The 21,271-nt window shown below is 37.2% G+C and overlaps 1 protein-coding gene across 3 annotated transcripts in view; it reads left to right on the top strand.

The window, feature by feature from the left end:
- The window catches only part of NAV3 (neuron navigator 3), a 341,643-nt gene that overhangs the window by 146,755 nt on the left and 173,617 nt on the right, over positions 1 to 21,271 (top strand). For all 3 annotated transcript variants that reach the window (XM_044384570.3, XM_026499977.4, XM_044384571.3), the window contains exon 8: positions 8,861 to 9,890. In XM_044384570.3, the coding sequence (XP_044240505.2) occupies positions 8,861 to 9,890 (1,030 nt within the window). The remainder of the gene's footprint in view (positions 1 to 8,860; positions 9,891 to 21,271) is intronic.

Raw genomic sequence — 21,271 nt, 5'->3', positions numbered from 1 at the left:
CGTATTTTTCCTGAGGGAAAGGGAGACAAGAGTTACTCAGAAAAACTTTGTTCTTTGTTTCGTGACTTTTCTAGAAAGTGTCATACAGAATCTGTATGTGCTACGAAATTCTAAGGGATAGTTCGTTTAGACATACAGATGTGTTGAATGGACTGTTCATATATCCAGTTTAACTATATGATTCTACAATTGTGTAATATTTTTGCAAGAAATTACTAATGATACTGGCAAAGAGATTTAGAAATGCTTTAGATGATTTAACACTTTGATATCATAATGTACCTCAAATTTTCTATCATGTGAAATGGTTTTCTGTATTTCTGGTGTCTAAAAGTAAAAATCTAAAGGTAGACAAAGGTTTCTATTTTTCCATAGCCATTCAACCTCTCTTATATATGTCTCAGATATAGAACAAAATTCAGAAGTAGTAATATTTACAATAACCACAAGGTGGAGACAGATGACATATATTATGAGGTTTTTGACTCAAAAAAAGCAGATTTCCTTAGGTCCACATGTACAGCAAAATAGCACGATTTTCATTACTTTTAATTCCCAAATAACTAAAAATTCAAAAGCATTTAAAGTGTGTGGTCTCACCTTCACAAGTATTTATAATATGTCCAATATAGGCATTAAATGTCTGAGAACTGCCAATAAGAACTGAAGCACAAATTATGTCATATGATTGTTACAGGGCATTTTCTATTAATGTGGAGTTGCAACTTTATCAATATATCCAATATCAATGTTTCTAAATTGCTCATTCTGTCATGCTATTTCATATTTCTAAAATATTATCTTGGGGCACCTGGATGGCTTAGGTGGCTAAGCATCTGACTCTTGATTTCAGCTCAGGGTCATGAGATCGAGCATCGCATCAGGCTCCACGCTCAAGGTGGAGTCCACTTGAGATTCTCTCTCTCCCTGTCCCTCTGTCCCTTCTGCTGCTTGTGCACACACCCTCTCCCTAAAATAAATAAATTAAATAAATAAATAAATAAACAAATTAATTAATTCAAAAAAATCTTTAAAAAAATAAAATATCTTAAATTGTAAGAGAAACAAAACAGTAATAAACATTGCATACAAAACAATTTACTCTTTAGCCTATTAGAGTGGTTTATCTTTTTGGATAAGAATGTTTTATTTAATCTTTTTGACATGGATATTTATAGTGGTAGCACAATCTATATAAAAATAGAAGATTTCTTCTGCTGACAAGCTGATCTCTGTCACAAACCAGTGCGCATACATATCCTGGATATGATCAAGTAAGGTGAAAACTAAGTAAGAGTTTTCAAAGGTCACAATATTATACTGACAGAATTCAGAAAGCACTGACTGGAGTATTCTCAATTAATTGCTACTCCTTTTTTAGCTATTAGAAAGGGTAATATTTAAATTTAACAAATTAAGATATTTCAGTTGAGGGATTAACAAAATTATCTGCAGTGTGTTCCCTGAATGCTTCTAAGTGGAAATACACTTTCTACTTTCTTTAAGAAGTCTTGGGTGATGAGTCATATGAACCAGTTGAAGAATCTCTAGAATTTGTGATAGGCAATAAACATTTATTCACAATTAATACAATTTCATTTCCCTATTAAAAAACCATACTGTTGAAAGCCCAGTAGCTTTTCACCTGTATGGCATTGTAAAAGTAACTTATTTGCAAATTGTGTGACTTATGAAAGGAAATCAGTAGAGAATCACAAACTGCCACTTCTAAAGATCTGTCCGGTATCATTTTAATAATAATACGATTCAAGGAATAGGGTGCTCATTTCAACATTTGACCAAATAAATTAGAATGTCAGTGAACGTGGTCATAGATGAGCCTTTGCAGAGAAGGCAGAAATGTTGGTACGGTAGGAGGCAATGCCGGGACCCCTTCTGCTGAAATGCAATGTGGGAACAGATTTTTCAAAACAAATGGTGAAATGAAGATAGCACTGTTGGTAGAGAAGAATTTCTTCTGAGAGCCCAAATTTCTTCTCTTGGTGAGCTTCCGTTCAGATACTGACAATGAATAATACGTTCTGAGGCCAGCCTTTATCAATTTGCCCATACACTACAGACAAGATGTATGCTTTAAAGAAAAAGTAAATACATGTTCCCTGGAAATTAGGGATCATGGGAAAACTGCACCCTGGTTCATTTAGATAGACACTTTCTATGCCTGAAGCAGATTTTCTTAAGAAATCGTTGTTTTATAAAATCTGGGTATTAAATATGAAAAAAAGCTACACAGTTTCATATTATTAGGAATATAAGTATCCCTAGCTTTATTTGGAATTCGGTTTCTGAATTATGCTCCGTAAACACTTGTTGCTTGACAGAGTTTGTTAGCAGAGAGTTGTCTTCCGTGTTGCTAAGAAACATGCCGCAGTAGCACAGGGCATTTTGCCATCTTTTTATTGTTTCTCCCTAATGATTCTTACGTTGTACCTGCACATCTAAGAAAGAGATGTCCTTTCTGTTCTGCTGGATCCTGACAACGTATTGTCTGCTGTGGAAGGGTTACTTTCATTTACATTCAACATAGGTTAAATAGAATTGATGCCGAGAATTTGGCAATATTGCAGTTGAAATTTTAAAACTATAAGGTTAATGTGAATGTTGCATGAGTCATGGAATTTTGACTGCTGAAGTGTAGCTATTTGATTCTTCAGTGCTTTCTCTTTTTTTGTTGATTACTGTAGTATCAAAGAACTAAACTGTTTTATTTTCTTTTCAAGGCAATGGAAATATGTTTTACTTACTATATTGCTTTACTAGTGACTGAATTATGTGTTCCACCATGACTTTTTGCTTTATTTCCTTGAGACTTATATAAGCCTAAAATAAAATGTCAAATGAAAATTGCAGGCTAGTCTTAGGTCTTAGGGATTTTCATGAGATAATGTAATTAGGTACATATATTAGGTGATGCGATTAAAGAGACTTGAGAATATATGTTGTTTGCTTATGTATAAATGCTCACATGTTGAGGTGTACACATATTATACATGCCTATACATAAATTACATATTTTTTTTCCAAAAACTGGCTGGTTAGTGAAAGTTTCCCTAAATTTCACAATACTCCACAAAGTGGCACTGTAACATTGCATGAACAGAACAGACTGCTCTTCTAGGGTCCCTGTAATCCCATTCCATATTTCTGTTAAGTCATCCTAAAGTTGGCAATTGAGATATTGCCCAAGTAATCATTCACAGAAGGTAGTGTGCCCAGGTGAACAAGGGCCCAGTTGGTAACAAGACATATTTGGATTTGAATGCTACATTTTTTAAAATTTAAATTTTTTTTTTTTTTTTTTTTTTTTTTTTTTTTTTTTTTTTACCTTTTAAAGGGTTCAGATGTATTTGGTATGTTATTATGAAATGGGAGTCTAAGGTGGCTAATTGCCATGGTCACATCGATGAATCATTTCCTTCAGTTCACAATGACCTTGATACTGAAGTTGCCCTCTATTTCTCAGGGATCATAGATATCAGGGAGTACAATGTCTGCTACACAGTGAATACTTTAAAATAAATGATGCTATTGTCATCATTTTTGTTACTTTATGCTACTTTGTGTATTATTATTCTGTTGTTACCTTGTAAATTGAAAGTTAGTTTGCTTGCATCTAAGCAACATACAATTCAGCAAGGAAGAAGAGGTAAATAGGTTGGATGGTCCCTGTGTCCTTTCTCAGGCTAACAACACCGTTGGCAACATGGGGCTAAACTCTAAAGCTAGCTAACCTTCCACAGAGAAATGTCCTTAACTAAACTTTTCATATACCTGTTGTGACTGCCACCTTTGTCAATGTGTATTAATTTTACTAGAACTAGATTGGCATTTTTTCCAGGTCATCAACATTTTTTTTTTGTAAGATGTGAGAACTAAAAATTAACTCTGTCAATTTACGTATTTTCTAAGCGTGAATTAAAATGTATTCTTACATCAGCTCAGAAGGATAGGTACAGATTGGATGCCCAAGGAGATAGTATATAACGTACTAACTAGAGAGGCTCTCCTGTCATATTCTCCCCACTTGTATTCTGCTCATAGAGGAAGAAGGACACCATGCTTCAAGGAGTTACCCAATTCACTTCACTACTGTGACAAACATGTGGCATTCTGGACAGCCACACCAGCAGAATTTCTGGGTAGGCAGCGAACATATAGAAAAAAGAGAGAGTGAAAAGCCTCCAAAATTGGGAGTCAGAAAAACCTGAGCTCCAATTTCTTTTTTTTTAAGATTTTATTTATTTATTTGACAGAGAGAGAGACACAGCAAGAGAGGGAACACAAGCAGGGGGAGTGGGATAGAAAGAAGCAGGCTCCCAGTGGAGGAGCCTGATGCGGGGCTCGATCCCAGGACCCTAGGATCACGCCCTGAGCCCTCGGCAGACGCTTAACAACTGAGCCACCCAGGGGCCCCTGAGCTCCAATTTTGATTTTCTCTTTTCTAAGTTTTACTATATGTGTGACTTGGAACAAGTTACTTTCACTTTTTAAGCTTCAGTTTTCCCATTTATAACAAGATAAATCATAAATATATAACAGATTATTTAGGGGTTTAAGTGAGATCCCATGTATGAAGAGCTTTCAATGTGATACCGTGTATCAAAGTGCTTGGGGATGGGGCGCCTGGGTAGCGCAGTGGTTAAGCGTCTGCCTTCGGCTCAGGACGTGATCCCGGCATTCTGGGATCGAGCCCCACATCAGGCTCCTCCACTAAGAGCCTGCTTCTTCCTCTCCCACTCCCCCTGCTTGTGTTCCCTCTCTCGCTGGCTGTCTCTCTCTGTCAAATAAATAAATAAAATCTTTAAAAACAAACAAACAAGCAAAGTGCTTGGGGAAGAAGTGAGCCATTGATAAATAATATTATTTGGTTGTAGTGGAGTTGATGATGGGGAATGTGGAGGTAGAGGAAGAGGAGGAAGGAAAGGAGAGCGAGTAGAAGAAAATTTCTCTTTCGGGACTAGAGACAAGAAGGCAGCACTGTAGGCAGAGACAGGCTCTGCAAATTCAAGGCAGATCCATTGCAAGGATGTCTTTGAATATGTGCATTAGATATCTGGTCATTTCCTCATACCCAGCTAACAACTCATTCAGAGTCAGAAGCTGAGTGATCAACATTCAGAAATACATCTGTGGGACCAGGCTACTTCATACTGAACGCAGACACCCCAGAGACTAGAGTGTGTTCCCACTCCTGAGGAGCTACGCCGCCACCTTTTCACCAGCTGCTGTTGTGCAACCTTGATTGTGAGAAGTCTGGGGAGACTCTTACTATTCCAGTGCCTTCCTGATGCACAACTATGATTTGCTCTCTTAATGAGACCTGAAGCACCTCACTGCTGCTATACTGAGACAGGATGGGGACAGACTGAGAGTGGAGCTTTGAGAAGCGGCTTCTATGTGTGTACTCATCTGAGAATGAGTTGACAGCTGTTGCTGTGCCGGTGACTGTGGTTTGGACGTGGGTGGCGTAATCTGGAGTCCCTCCTGTCTCATTTTTGAGTGTAGTGATGGTGAACTTCCTCTTCTGTACTTGAACTGGTGCAGAAGTCTATCCAGCCGACGGCAGCACACTTAAGAAGCATCCAGACAGATTCTCTTCCACCTTTTTCTCTCATTCCCACCAAAGCTCCCAGACATGCAGTGGTAGGAGTCTCCTGACTTCTTAACCGAGCTGCACATACACAGAAGATCCACTAAATAGGCGGCCATCAGGAAAACCTGATAGGCTTCTTTTGTTTGCAGTATCCCTTGCTACAAATTCTCAAGCATCCAGTGAATTCAGAACTGGCCGAGGTTCTGGGAGTTCAAAGGGCAAAGACTATTCATGCTGCACAGCTATGGGCCATTGAACAAATTCAGCCACATTGGGTACTGTCATAAGAAACATTCTTTAGAGCTGATACTGTCAGCAACTGCCATGATTTCTGAGTCCATTCAACCTTTGTTACTCAAAACATGGTTTGTGACCAGCAGCGTCATCATCATCTGGATCTTGTGAAAAACGCAGCATCTCAGGGCCCACAGCACATGTGCTGAATCACAACGTGGTGTGTAGTCAGGATCCCCAGGTCACTTACGTGCACACTAAAGTTTGAGAACCTCTGTTAAGTTAAACACTTAGGATGTCAGATATCTCTGCATAAGCACAGGCGTGGTCTTTGCTTTAATGGAACGTACAGTAGAGTGGGAAACAGGCAATTACACTGGAGTTATAATGGATATAAGAGAGGAAATAATTAGCTATGGAAAAATGCAAAGGAACCACCAAATCCAGACTTGATGCTGGGATGATTGGAAATGGGGGTGGGAATAATGCTTTTGGTTTGTTTTTCATTTTTTGGTGGTTTTTTTTTCCAGAGGAAGTGAGGTCAAAGTTCAGACCTTACCAATAAATGGGAAATATTCCGAAGAAATATTTGGTAGGCATTTCTAACTGCAGGTAGTCAGTGTGCTCATTCTGCTACTGAGAATGATTCAAATTATGATGAAATGTTATCGGTCTCTGGAAGGGATCTTAATGTGAAAGTGAAAACAATTTGCAATTACCTGTACTTACAGAGATTGAAGTAAAAGATTGAAATCCATTAACAGAGAGTGAATGTATTTGAGACATTGGAGACTTTAAAGCTTGTTGGATCTGTTTGTCTTGAATTAGTCAATACTCCTACTGTTTTTCAGAACACCTTAGTGTTTATGTACGAACCTAATGGATTTCTACAAATATTCTAGAAATGGACACAATTACAGACTTTACATGAATACTGAAAAACATCAATTTATCATCATAGGCTGTACAATTTACATATACCATGTAAGCATTTTGACTTTTCAGTAAACTATTACATTTTAATGTAGAGTATATATGTACAGTCTTACGTTAACTTTTGCCGGTTGAAATATGGAATTGTAGAAAAGTAAGGTGTATTAGAATTAATGTTGGTATACTGATTTTTAAAACAAATATTAAGGAGAGCACTTGTGATGAGCACTGGGTGTTGTATGTAAGTGATGAGTCACTAAATCCTACACCTGAAGCTAATATTATACTACATGTTAACTACCTGGAATTTGAATAAAAATTTGGTAGAAAAAATTATTAAATATAAAATGCATTTGTCTATTCTTGTTAACATAAATTTCACAAATCTATTTTATCATTTTAGGCACACTTATTTTAAAAAAGTTTAACTCACACAAATATTTAACTAATAATTTAACCTCTTTTTGTATCTCTAATTTCTTTATTTTCTCTTTTTGTGTATTAATTTCCTTTTCTGAAAGATTGTTAAGAGTAGTATTTGGTACTCATTGGCTTGATTACACATAACTTTTCATGCATTTTGGAGAAAACATTTAAAAATAAAAACATTGCAGCTTATCGTTGTGAATATGAAATAATGAAATTGAATGGGCTCCAATTCCTGAATATTATGGAGAGGATATTATTTATAAAATATTATTTATAAAATATTTCCATTGGACATTTCATCAAAAATAGCACTACATCTATTTATCAGTGTCTAGTTTGTTAACAGTGCTAAATGATGCCTCTTTTACCCAAATATCTAATTTAATCATTGATCATTTCATGTCAAAAAAAGAAAGATGAAAGAGGGAGGCATTTATGGTAAATGAAGTTTAAAGTAAACAACCAGAATTCTCTTGCTCCCCAGTGTGAATTAACATATATATTGAGGTCTCCAAACTCCAAGCTCAGTTCTTTCTGTTCTATGTCATGTTATAAAATCTCTTTTTGATTTAGATTTTCATACTTAAAAATGAGACTCATAATCAGGCATTAATCAGTATTAGAACAGTCATAGAGCAGTTCATACCATAATGAGATTTCTGAGCAGAAAGTAAGTAGACCCATGCATTATAAAGTCCTTATAGGATAAGGCCTTATTTCCATAGCCCCCCAAAAGTAGCTTGATTGTTCATTAATATTTAAAGTTTGTTCAGATCACCTTAGGAGGCTAGAGGTATGCTGGTTAAGAGCACCAGCTCTGACTTGTGTTCAAATCCAGGCTGGGTGACCTTGAATGAGTTATGAAGTTTGTCTTTCCCTTAGTTTTTTTATTTGTGAAATGGGGATAAAATATCAGTACCTACCTTGTAGGGTTGTTATAAGAATTTATATTATATATATATATTATATGATACATATATAACAAATATATATAGTATATAAATATATAATACATAATATATACAACTACATACATATATACAACTACATACATATATATACATACATATATATATACATATATATATGTATATATATCTTGGTAGATTATCTGACCCATATAAGCCTAAATTTCAATGCTTTTTTAAATACAAATAAAAGTAAACAATATTAACTAAGAGCTAAATCATGATTCATAAGCACATTTAATCAGATAACAATGTTAGTGTCCCAGTAAGGTAAAATAATTTCTCAACATTTATTATACACCATATTTTTATATGGCTATGTGGAATCAATTTACTGCTATGAGCTACAACAGTAACTGGTAAAACTATAAAGAATTGCTTAAGGGAAGGATAGTGTTTTATCTTTAGATATCTATGACTAGCTAAGTTCATTTGGGTAAGAGTAATTTTAGAAAGGAAAAAGAAAGTTCTTTTCCGAAATCAATGGTTCTCAGGTCCTGAATTTTTGATATATGTTATAAAAACAACCACATCACCAAAGTGATTGATGCCACATAGCATGTCTGTGTTTAGCTCACAGGAGAGATACTTAACTGTGTCTGTGGTTAGAAGTACTCAGGGGTATGATATACATGATCAAAAGTCATCAACCTCTTCTGTATTATTTTGTCTTCATGTCCAGATTCCTCCAAAGGACCTCAGCCATCTTCAGGTATAAATGGTAACACGCAGCCCCCTGGCAATGTGGGGCAGCCCCCCGCCTCTGCCATCCCTTCTCCGAGCGCCAGCAAGCCTTGGCGCAGCAAGTCCATGAATGTCAAGCACAGCGCCACCTCCACCATGCTGACCGTAAAGCAGTCCAGCCCAGCCACCTCTCCCACACCATCCACAGACAGACTAAAGCCTCCTGTCTCAGAAGGGGTCAAAACAGCCTCCTCGGGACAGAAATCCATGCTTGAAAAATTCAAGCTGGTCAATGCCCGGACTGCTTTACGCCCCCCGCAGTCTCCCAGTTCAGGACCCAGTGATGGTGGGAAGGATGAGGATGCCTTTTCTGAATCTGGTGAGATGGAAGGTTTTAACAGTGGTCTGAATAGCGGTGGCTCAACCAGTAGCAGCCCCAAAGTGTCCCCTAAGTTAGCCCCTCCAAAAGCTGGAAGCAAAAATCTCAGCAATAAAAAGTCTTTGCTACAGCCAAAGGAAAAAGAGGAAAAGAACAGGGACAAAAATAAAGTTTGCACTGAAAAACCAGTCAAGGATGAGAAGGATCAGGTGACAGAGACGGCTCCAAAAAAGACCTCTAAAATTGCAAGCTTGATCCCAAAGGGTAGCAAGATGGCAGCAGCCAAGAAAGAAAGCTTAATCCCCTCTTCCAGTGGCATTCCGAAACCAGGCTCGAAGGTGCCAACAGCAAAGCAGACCGTTTCACCTGGCAGTGCAGTGAGCAAAGAGTCGGAAAAATTCAGGACTACCAAGGGAAGCCCTTCCCAGTCCTTACCTAAGCCCATGACCACTGAGAAAGCAAGCACATCCAATTGCCCTGCTTCTTTGGAAGGAAGGGAGGCCAGCCATGCCTCTCCCGCTGGCTCAGGTGCTGCACTGGTGGCGCAAGGCGGTGGGCAGGCCACGGGGAATGGTGCTGTCCAACTCCCTCAGCAGCAGCAGCAACACAGCCACCCCAACACCGCCACGGTGGCTCCGTTCATTTACAGGTAAGATGGCCGCCACGCGTCCACCGTTCTGAACTTCTACAGGTCTTCCTCCTCAGCGCGTCCCAGCGAAGGTTACTAGAGCTGTTTTACATCATCTTTTTGGAACTTTCATTCGAAGATAAAAGACTGGATTTCATTTTCTAAGAAAAGATATCCAATATGCGCTAGTCCTCTTCTCCCTCCTCTTCCCCTCTTCTGCCCTCTCCTCCCTTCTTCTTAAGAACTTGAGGCCTTCAGAAGTTAACTTACTTGTTCTCAGAGGAAAAGTTAAACCCAGATGCCAGGACTCTCTCCTGTGTCTATTATGATTACAACTTATATTACTGTTTTCATTATTAGTCTTTTGAAATAATTCTCAGGTTTTTTTTTTAAGATTTTATTTATTTATTCGACAGAGATAGAGACAGCCAGCGAGAGAGGGAACACAAGCAGGGGGAGTGGGAGAGGAAGAAGCAGGCTCATAGCGGAGGAACCTGATGTGGGGCTCGATCCCATAATGCCGGGATCACGCCCTGAGCCGAAGGCAGACGCTTAACCGCTGTACCACCCAGGCACCCCATGAAATAATTCTCAGTTTTATAGAGCTTACAGATATTTTTGTTTTCACCCTTGGGAGAAAGTATGTCATGATGGTTAAAGGGGCAGGCTCTGGAATCAGAGGCATGTCGATTTAACGCCCTGCTCTGGCACTTACCAGCTGTATGACTTTCAGTAAGTTACTTACCATCTCTTAGTTTCATTTTCTTCATTTGTCAAATAGGAATAACAGTACCTACCTAAAAAGCTGAGAAGAATAACAAGGGTAATGCATATGTTTACTATATATTCTGGCACATTGTGTTTGTTAAATGTTGTTTCTAAGGCAGTGCTTTCCCAGCATAAAATTTATATTGCTTTCCTATAGCTAACTATAAGTTTCTAGGCCAAAATAATAACGTACATAGTTATTATATTTATGCTTCATTTATTAATTTGTTTTGGCATTATAATTATTATTTTATAAGGATTAAAATATGCCAATATATACTATATTTTAAAATATTAATTCTACTATGCAGTTATAAAAATAGCACATTCTGCCTATTGTGTGGTTTGTTTTAATTGATTAGAAATATGTCAGTCGCTGCTTCGTCTCCATTTTTATTCACTGTCTTTTCTGGAGGAGAGGTTTAGGGAAGAATAAACACCTGCCCTTTCAGCAGGTTGGCAGTTCAATAACAGGAAAGAAATTTTCTGAATAAAAAGTAGGATCTGCTATAATTAAGCAAGCGTCAATATTATATAGTTTAAAGGATATTAAATTTATTAAATGTATGGGTTTTTAAGTAAAGAAAATAATTATGAGGATTTGTTTTCCTTTGGTGAAAAACATAGGTGCTTTTCTGGTGCTTTATATACTCAGCAAAACAAGTTTCTAATTATCGCATTTCAGCTCTTTTTTACGTCTGCCTTTCTGCCTTTAGTAGCAGCAATTCATTTAAAACCTTTGTCTTTGGATCAGATGGGAGTCAGCTCTTTCTAACTCCAGAGTCCCTATCTCACAAATGAGGATTTAAGATGTCGAAACCAGAATCCACATTTCAAATATGTAAGAAAAAAACCCATAAAGTTTTAAATATGCCATACTCAGCCCACTTGTGCATCTCAAAGATATTTTGCAGAAGCATCAGTCATTTCAAATCACCACAAATGAATTTCACAGAAAAGTGCAAATCTAAGCTGTACCTGCCAGCTTGACAAGCATCTTCCTGAAAGTAGCAACAGGCTTGTTTGTTGTCTGTTTGTCATAAAGTATCCAGTGGATACAAATTTAGTGGTTTCCATTTGAAAGAATTCTTACTATTAAGAAGAAGAAGGAGCACGGCTTATAGGTTCCAGTATGGGTCAGCTGTGTGTCCTTGCCAAATTGTTCAACCTCCGAGTTTCTGTTTGTGCTTTTTTAAATGAAGATTATAAGACTGAGGTAATATAGCCAAGTAGCTAAGAGCATGGGGTGTGAAGGCTGTTTGTTCTACCATTGTTCAGAAACAACATTTTGTGTTGTTGGGAAGATAACTCCAAGAGCCAGTTTGCTTGGGTTGGAATCTTGAAAATGTCATTTATTAGCCATGTGACTTTGGGTAAAATATTTAAAGACTCTGAGCCTTGATTTCCTAATCTGTAAAATGGGGATGATAATAGAAGTTGCCTCATAAGGCTATTTTGAAGATTAAGTGAGTTAATATTTATGCAGGGCTTGGAACAGTACCTTCCACATAGTGAACAGTCTTCCCCAAATTTCAGTTTATAACCCTGTAAAGGGCTGTGGGTAAGAATATCCATGTTATGTTAAGTGTTTTAAAGATTAAGGTAACCCCATGTAAAGACTTTAGCATGGAGCCAGGTTCAGAGTAAATGACTTAGAAATGTCAGCAATTAGTTGTATCATTATGAATGATATCAGATAGTTGGAAATAAAACCATCTAATAAGAAAATTTCACAGCATAGTCTATATAGGAGGAAATAGTTGCTGAGAGTCTTTTATAAATTAAGAATAATTTTATAAATGATAATGTAAATCTCCTCAAGGTAGAGTAGTCAATATTTAAGCTTTTTAACTCTCAGTGAAAGATATTTATACCACAGAGTCACGTCATTAGGATTCGTTTGGATTATGTGGCCCCTGATGTACTTTTGACTCTGCCTGCTCCAACCCCAGTGAAGAATTCTTCCTTCAAATGCCTGACAGACTTTCCTGGAGTTGCTAATTATTTGATAAGATAATAGTAATAATTGACTACTTTATAATGTTGTTGAGTAGTTAATGCAAGTCTGTATGTTGCAAGATTTATGTTTGTTCTCTCATTTAAACTTTATCATAAACTCATGAGAAAAGAATGTTATGTCCATTTTACAGAGATGAAGAATCAGAGATTTCAAATCAGGATAGTAATCATCTCTTAAAGTCACAGGACTAATAGGGGTTTGCCTTTGAACCCAAATACGCCTACAGTATACCTTTCTTTGCTCATCAGTTCTTTCTGCATCTATAGAAATAGGAAGTATTGTTACTAGAAAGATTCTGGCTCTAAAGATATGAACAGTAGATTGTAAAAGTCTCCATCAGAACTCATTTATGTTGGGATGTGCTTAATTGCTTTCAAGTAGTATATATTTAAAATACATTAAATCTATGTATATGTATAAACATATGTATTTTGATATTTGAAGATAATTAAATAACTTCTATAAAATGGGGAGATTGATGGCTGATGGTGATATTTTTCCCCTTTTCTCAGCCCACTTCTAGGTCAGGCTAGGTTATTAATTATTCCTTCTGGGATTCTAATATCTGCCTCATAATACTCTTTCTTACAAATTGAGTGTCAGAGTTCTATAAATATAATGTTGAGTTCTGGAAGTTGATGGATTTCATATTAGTCCTACTTCCTATACAATGCAAGGATGTTCTATATTAAGCTTTTATAACTCATTTATCACTACAATGTGATAAGAGTCATTTTGAACTTGGTATATCTTTATCCATTTAATGAGTGGAGATAACTGAAATCAAAGGTGAAAATTTTAAGAAAGAATATTTTAATATAATGTCAAAAGTTCCCAATATTTAGAACTATTTGAATGAAATAGGCAGGCTTTGTAAGTATTAAGGTGACTACCAGAGATAATTAAGAAGTGATAGAATGACAAGTTGCCATAGTTTAGGTAAAGGAAAAGCACCAAATACTTTTTCATTTATGTACTCATCACTCATTCTGCAAATACTATGTAATTAGAGTTACAAAGATTTTTATTTAAAAAAGCCTCTGCCTGCAGGTAGGTTAGTCTATTGGAGATAATGATAAAATATTTAAAAAAATAATAAATCTCATTGCTGTTATGGAAGCATATGCAAGAAATAGTGTAGAAGAGTCTTCCCAAGTCTTACATAAGGGTGGAGTCAGTGAATGTATCCAGAGGAGGTAAGACAAGAGATGAGATTTACAGCATGAGTCAGAATTTGTCCGGTGGAAGGGACATTGTTGTGGTATCATCCAAATCTGACATTCTATAATTTTACAATCCAAGCCTTATGGAACAAGTCGTAGGCAAATTATAAAGTGCTGGGCAAATGCTAGCAACTAAAACTACTACAGAGATAAGAGGTTGGGATGCATGATTCTTTGTGTGGGAGACTAAGGAAGAAAATTTAGAAAGAATCCATATTTTGCTTTTCCTTTCAGTCACTCTGTCCCCATACATCTTTTTTTCAGCTAGTCCTACTGGCTCTTTCCCAAAAACAAACCCTCAATCCAGTATTTCTGTCCATTTCCACCCTCCCTGTCCTGGTCCAGACCATGTCATCACCAATTCTTACCTAATTTCCAGTGAGTCTTCCAGCTTTCACTTTTGTTCCATGCTAGTAATGTACCCTTTACACAGCAGGGACTCTAATCTTTTAAAAGCATAAATCACATATGTCATTCCAATTCATCAAACAATCTATTGAATATCCATTACACTTAAAAAAAAAAAATGAAACCCAACCACCTTGCCTACCTAACCTGGCCCTCTGTCTAACCTACAAGCCCCACTCAGACCACTCTCCCTGTAGTGCACTGAACCCCTGCCTTCATTCTGTGTCTCAACAAACTAACCTATCCTGCTCTTAGGGGCCATCCTCATAGATGATCTCTCTACCTAGAATGACTCTCTTCCAGAGCAAAGGGTACTTCTCATCAGCTCTCTTCTGACATGCTACCTCTTCGCAGAAGCTCTCTCCAGCCATCTATTGCAAATGAACATTCAGTATGCCTCTTGCCAAAATTATACGACATCATCCTCTTGTATTTTATTCATAGAGTTTCTCGTTATCTGCTATTATTTTGATAGCATATTAATAAGTGTGATTTCAGCCACTTCCAGCTATAATGTAAGCTCATTGAGAGCAAATCTTATCTTTTTTTATTTAGTAGCATAAGGCCCAGAATAGACCCTACCCACAGTAGGCACTAAATAAAATTGTTGAATGTAACACCGTCAACATTGGTTAGACTCACCTGTTATAAAAGAATAGAAAAATAAGCAAAAATGTGAAATGGAATAAGGAAAATTCTGAAATCTCTTCCTATAAATGAGATGCATAAGTGAAATATAAACAGCTTTAAAATATTTAAAGAATGAAGTATCTTCTCTTCAGGGCATTCATTCACTTATTTTTTTCCTTCTTTAAAGACTACCTACTAGGTTTCTACTATGCATAAGGCATCAAGGATAGAGTGAAACAGTACACGTCCCATATGTCATTTTTCTTTCATCATCCATAATATAGTAGGCAAGGGACTGACTCAAATCACTACAGAATGAAGCAGGAAGCGTAAAACTCTCTAGCAGTGAATGGGATTTGGTACATTGAGACTTCAAAACATGGAAAATTACTGCTAGCTTTTGGAATCACAGATAGTGGCACTTGAGCTGGGTTCTGAAAGATAAGTGGGACTTAGGCATCAGAAATGAGGACAGGAAAGGAGTTGTAAGACTAAAGGAACCATATAAACAGGATAAACACCAGATCTGTTGGGTAGTCAGTGAATAGAACGGGTTTCCTGGAAAGTGAAGGTTGATTGGAGCCTAGTTGTAATAGAAATTCTTAAATATCAGGCACTTGGACTCCCGTGTGTGTGTGTGTGTGTGTGTGTGTGTGTGTTTGTGTGTGAAGCATGGTCAGGAAAATTGCCGTGTCTTCCATGTGTAAAATGGATTGTTAATGGAAGAGGACAGCATAGTTTATACCATGTTCAACGGCTAGATGAGGGAGAAACTTCCTTTCAGAGATAGCTTTGTTAAGACTTGAATTAGAGGTCCCAATTACAGGAAAGAAAGAAAGGAGGAAAAAGAGCATAGTAAGAAAGGAAGCTTTATTTGTTCCTGTTCTTTCTCAGTTATTGGTGTTCTTTCTTGATCTACCCTTTATGCTGTCTTCTTCAAACTTATTTTCCTCTCCTAGAATTCAAAAATCGTTACCTTAGCTCCCTTCTTCCCATGTGCTATTTTTCTTACATTGCTTTTATGTGCATCGCTTTAGAGCTATATTCCTCACGACTGCAAAGATATATGGAGTCAAATAGTGAAATAGATAATCAATTAAGGAGAAAAGAAAGACCCAAAGATTTTTCCTAAACCTCGAGTTTTTTAGCAACCCCTAATAAATTTCAAAACAGCTATTGACCAGATTCATAAGTGCTATTTTGAGGTCAACATTCTTTTCCTTATTTTCTGACCACTTGTAGTAAATGCCAGGAAAGTGGTCTGTTGGACATAAAGCAAACATCTAAAGGCAAAAGGAAGCAGAATCAGGAGTGTGGGTAACACACACACACAGAGAACCCAGCCCTTAGATAAGGCAAGACATTGTTATACAGAGAAGAAAATCATCATGTGTCTTACACCTTTGAATTAAATATAAGACCCTCTATACACACTTGATTTGTAAAATCAGGTCAATAAAGTCTGAATTCTTTCATACATCTTGTACAACGGTATCATGGGTTCTCGGGAGAAATTTTTGTTGTAACCAGATTTTGCAAGATTTCAGATTTGCCTAGAAAGTGACATGGAAAATTGACACTTGAATATACTAGATGTATTACTTTACCTTACTGAAAGGTAAAGTATGCAAAACATTAATTCTGAAAATGCTTACTCACAGGGTTTTAAGTTTGGCTAATTTGTTGAACCAGTAAATTGAGGAGGAGGAGCTGTGAATTTACCAAGATTGAAATGTAGAACAGATAACCATCATGCAGTAAAAGCTTTTGTGAGCCCTGCAGCTACTATTACAGATTATGCTGCAATTGTGGTTTTATGTGAACTGGACATAATTGGTCATCATTGCAAACTACAGCTTATTGAATGCTTGCCTTGGCGAGCTGGTCTTTTGCTAGGTTCGATATAGATCTTTGCGTCGGGGAGCAGTTGAAACTCCCTCACCCAGCAGTATTTTGAAGATGGAATACAGACACACCACTAGAAGAGGGCCTGTTGTGTGGGATAGTGTTAAGAGCTGGCATTCTCTCAGCAGAGAAGTTTTATCAGATACCTTCTGTAGTTGGCTTACAGGGTTTACTGCCAGATTGCCCAATTGAACCACTGCTGTTTCTTCTTTCTATATTTTATTTGCTCTTGGAAAAATTCTAAGCTTACAGAAAATTTGCAAGAATAGTACAAAGAACTCCCATATATACTTCACTCAGAGCACCCAGAGACTTTATTCAGGTTTCACTGGTTGTGCCAGAGAGATCCCTTTGACTGATTAAGGATAACTCTTGAATCCAGTTGTTATGTCTTCCTAATATCCCTCAGTCTGAAGCAGTTCTTTAGTCTTTCCTTGGCTTTCATGACACTGACATGCTGAAGACGGACATTTGTAGAACTTTCTTAATTCAGGTTGGTCAGATATTTCCTCATGTTGAAATGCATATTCTGTAATTTTTGTCTAGAATGTCCAGAAATGTGCTGTGTTCTTTCCATTGTACCCTATCAGGTAGCAACAATATTGCTACTTCCCATTTTGGTGGTGTTAAATTTTCTCCCTCAAATAAGATAATGTCTGCCAGGGTTTTTCACTCTAGAATTACTTTGCCCCATTTGTATTTAATAAGTATTTTGGGGGGAAGATATCTTGAGACTCTTCATAAAAAGTCTGTTCCTTGATCTACTTTTACCTGTAAGGTTGAACATCCATTGAGATTTCTTGCAGAAATTAATATTTTACTTTAATGGAGGTCAAATGATTTCTAATCCTACACATTCCTTGTGCATTTGTGCCTTGGCTTTCTTTGTTAAGAAAGAGATATCCCTTCTCCTTCTCCTTCTCCCTTCCTCTCTCCCTCTCTCTTCAAACTGTGTGGACTAATGGATTCCTGTTGTATTCAGTGGATTATAATCCATTGATATGACTCCTTTAATGCTTAAATTTTCTCAGATTTCACTACCGGGATCCCCATCAGGCTGGCTTCTGCCCCCCATTATTCTTTGAGAATTTCATTTCTTTTTGGTGAAACTTCATTTTCTTTTAGGGTGTTCCAGGCTCATCTTGTCCTCTCTTGGCTGCAGCTTTTACTAAGGAGCCCTGATTTCTTTTTGTGGAGAGTGATATTTAGATACCAAGATCTCACTGCTCCCAGTGTATGTGTGCTCCCACATACACACTTATATCATTATTTTTCTCAGCATCTGTGAGCTATTTCTGATATATATATATATATATATATATATATATATATATATATATATATACACTCAGACAGACAGCCCTCAACTTTCAATGGTGGCAAAGCAAATATGCACTCAGGAGAAACCATACGCTGGAATTTGGTTTTTGCCCAGGTGAGTGATTCGCAGTTAGGAGCCTCTCTCCGTGATGCTGGACGGCAGGAGGAGCCTCCGCTCAGCCCGCCCATGATCATGAGAGTCAAAAACAGCTGCCCTTACAACCATTCTGTCTGCATACAACCGTTCTGCTTGTCACTTTCAGTACAGTATTCAATAAATTACATGAGGTAGTCAACACTTGGTTGTAAAATGGGCTTTGTGTGAGATGGTTTTGCCCAACGGAGGTTAATGTAAGTGTTCTGAGCACATTTAAAAGATAAGGCAAAACTATGGTGTTCAGTCTCTTAGCTGTATTAAATTCATTTTCGGCTTAACAGTATTTTCATATTTTCAACTTATAATGGGTTTATCAGAATGTAACCTTTTCATAAATTGAGGACAACATATATTTTCCCTTCCTATACTTGTATTTCCTTTTGTCAACTGAGAAACCTGGCTCCCATTATTCTCAATATATTTTCTTACTTGCTCAACCCACCTGAGTCTAACAAATCTCCCACCCACACTGAACTACTCTTTACCCTGACAGATTTCTGTACTTGGCCCTGGCTGTCACCTCTCTGCCTTCCCAACAGAAAGGAAAGAAGAAAGCAAAACCATTGGTGGTTTTGGAAAGATGCTTACTTTTCTTTGCCTTTGTTGGTTTTATAAATCAGAAACTCTAAAGACCATTAATTAATAATGCTGTCTCAGACCAGTTCTACCTGTGTTCATATTTGTGACTATATCCATATTAAGATGAATCCACAGAAGGATATATTTTTGATAGAAACCAATAAACAAGCGCCCATATTTATGAAATTTGAAATTTGCAGGTTGATAGTATCTAAGACTTATTGTTGAATTCCTTTAAGTGGAATGTATAATAGCTTCTTTTTCTTAAGAGTAATAATTTAAAGTAGTAAAGAGTAAAGAATAAAATTTCAGGTAGACCAGTAACTATTGTCACATTCAAATATTGTGTGTTATTAACTTAGTGACTGAGGTATCTGTCAGTGAAGGAGACCCTAAATGCACTAAAATAGTGTCCGGGGGCATTTGGATGGTGTTAAATTGGAGGGCAATGGTTAATAAAATAGTATTTAGAGGCAGCCATGTTCAAATATGGAATAATTATCTACCAGCTTGTTACATAGACAAATTATTAAACTTCTAGAAGCCTAAATTTATCTGTAGCACCTACATTATAGATGTCTTGATCTGCTCAGGCTGCTATAACAAAAATATCATAGACTGAGTTGTTTAAACAGCAAATATTTATTCCTCATGGTTCTGCAGGCCAAGAAGTCTAAGATCAGAGTGCTGACCCATTCCATGTCTGCTGAGAGCCTGCTTCCTGGTTCATAGATGACCATCTTCTCATTCTGCCCTCACATGGCAGAAGGGCTGAGGAGTTCTCTGAGGTCTCTTTTACAACACAAATCCCAGGCATCAGTGCTCCAGCCTCAAGACCTAATTAGCCCACAAAGTTTCCACCTCCTGATACTATCATATTGGAGATTAGTTTCCAACATAAGAATTTGGGGGAGGAAATAGACATTCATTCCATAACACCAGGATTGTTGTGACATGTAAGTGACGTGCCATAGATAAAATACCAGGCCTAGTATTTGGTACATAGTAAGTGCACATAAACAGGAAAGAGCTTTTATGTCAGTCATCAGTGAAGTCTAGACTCTTCACCACTACCCCCTGAGTAACAGATACCCATATGGAGAGCCTGCTTTATTAGCACTCTAAATAAATTAAATGGTATTTTTTGCAATGCTATATTTTACAGTTCAATAAGTATTTGTAACGTGTTGACCGTGTTGTAAATGCACAATAATTAGTCTTCACAGGTCATGTCTTCTAAATGTTTTAAAGGAACATCATGACGCTTACTTTTCCTTTTTCCAATCAGTATGAGGAAAATGCAGTATCAGTTTTTGTGGGTACAGTGGATGATGCCACTTTTGTAGGCACTGTATCTGTCAAAATGTACCCTTTGATTGGAGAACACTATTGATTCTGAACTCTTCAGAAATTGTTTCATAAATCAACCCCAAATCCTTTTATTTTATTAGAATGAAACATGTACAAAAAGAGAGGACATGTGGGAGTCTTTAGAGATTTAACTGAACTTCTTTGATCATTTGTATAAAAGTTAAATCTTTACCAGTTAGCAGTGATTGCCCCTCTGGAGACTGGAGTTAAAATCTAATTCCACTCTAACAAATAATGAGTGGAAATCCTGGAGAAATGGATGGTTCATAACATATGTAGAACAGAGATCCGGACCCATTTACTTGTACATACAAACCAAAGATGACTTCTAAGTCTTTTTAGTAATTATTTAAAATTTAACCTTTCCATGTTCCTTTCCTTGATTAATCTGCTTCTCTATTGTTGCTAATGTAGGGAATACCAAGGAAAATACACTAAAGAACTTGAAAATAAGGTAAATAGAAGTTTGCCTCTTGTGACTTAAAGTAAAAAGATAATAAAGAGGGAATCAGCCAGAAATACATACTGACAGATTAAAAAACAAAACAAAACAAAGGCTTCTGAGACAACACTGAGCTGTCAGAAGCGTGCATACTTTTTATAAAAGAGCCTCAGACAGGGGGTGTGGAGATGGCTGATGGGATTGAGTACCAGGTCTCATATACTGAGGAAGATAGCCACAGTCAGCTCCTGAGCAATACTGTCTAAGATCTGTTTGCTCAGAGCAAAGCAAAATTTCATCTTTCAAAACACGTTCTGAATATGCTTTTGCTCCATACAGATTTTTCTAGGGGAGATACTGCGAATCTTTGTAACTAACATGACCACAGGCATTCAGGCTCCTGTAACAGCTGCTGATCTTGTTCTAATAAGAACCAATTGGCACTGGGCTTTAGACAGCCATCACGGTGAACTACTTAATGTGACTCAGCTTCTGAGAGATCAGTCTGTGAATACTGAGTCTGCAGGACTAGAGGCCAATCCTGGCTCACAGCCAGTTTACCAAGGCGCCCTGCCTTTC

This window comes from Ursus arctos, unplaced genomic scaffold (genome assembly GCF_023065955.2).
Source record: "Ursus arctos isolate Adak ecotype North America unplaced genomic scaffold, UrsArc2.0 scaffold_21, whole genome shotgun sequence".
Classification (NCBI taxonomy): domain Eukaryota; kingdom Metazoa; phylum Chordata; class Mammalia; order Carnivora; family Ursidae; genus Ursus; species Ursus arctos.
The sequence above is the reverse complement of the archived record's forward strand: the minus strand, read 5'-3'. Positions and strand labels throughout refer to the sequence as shown.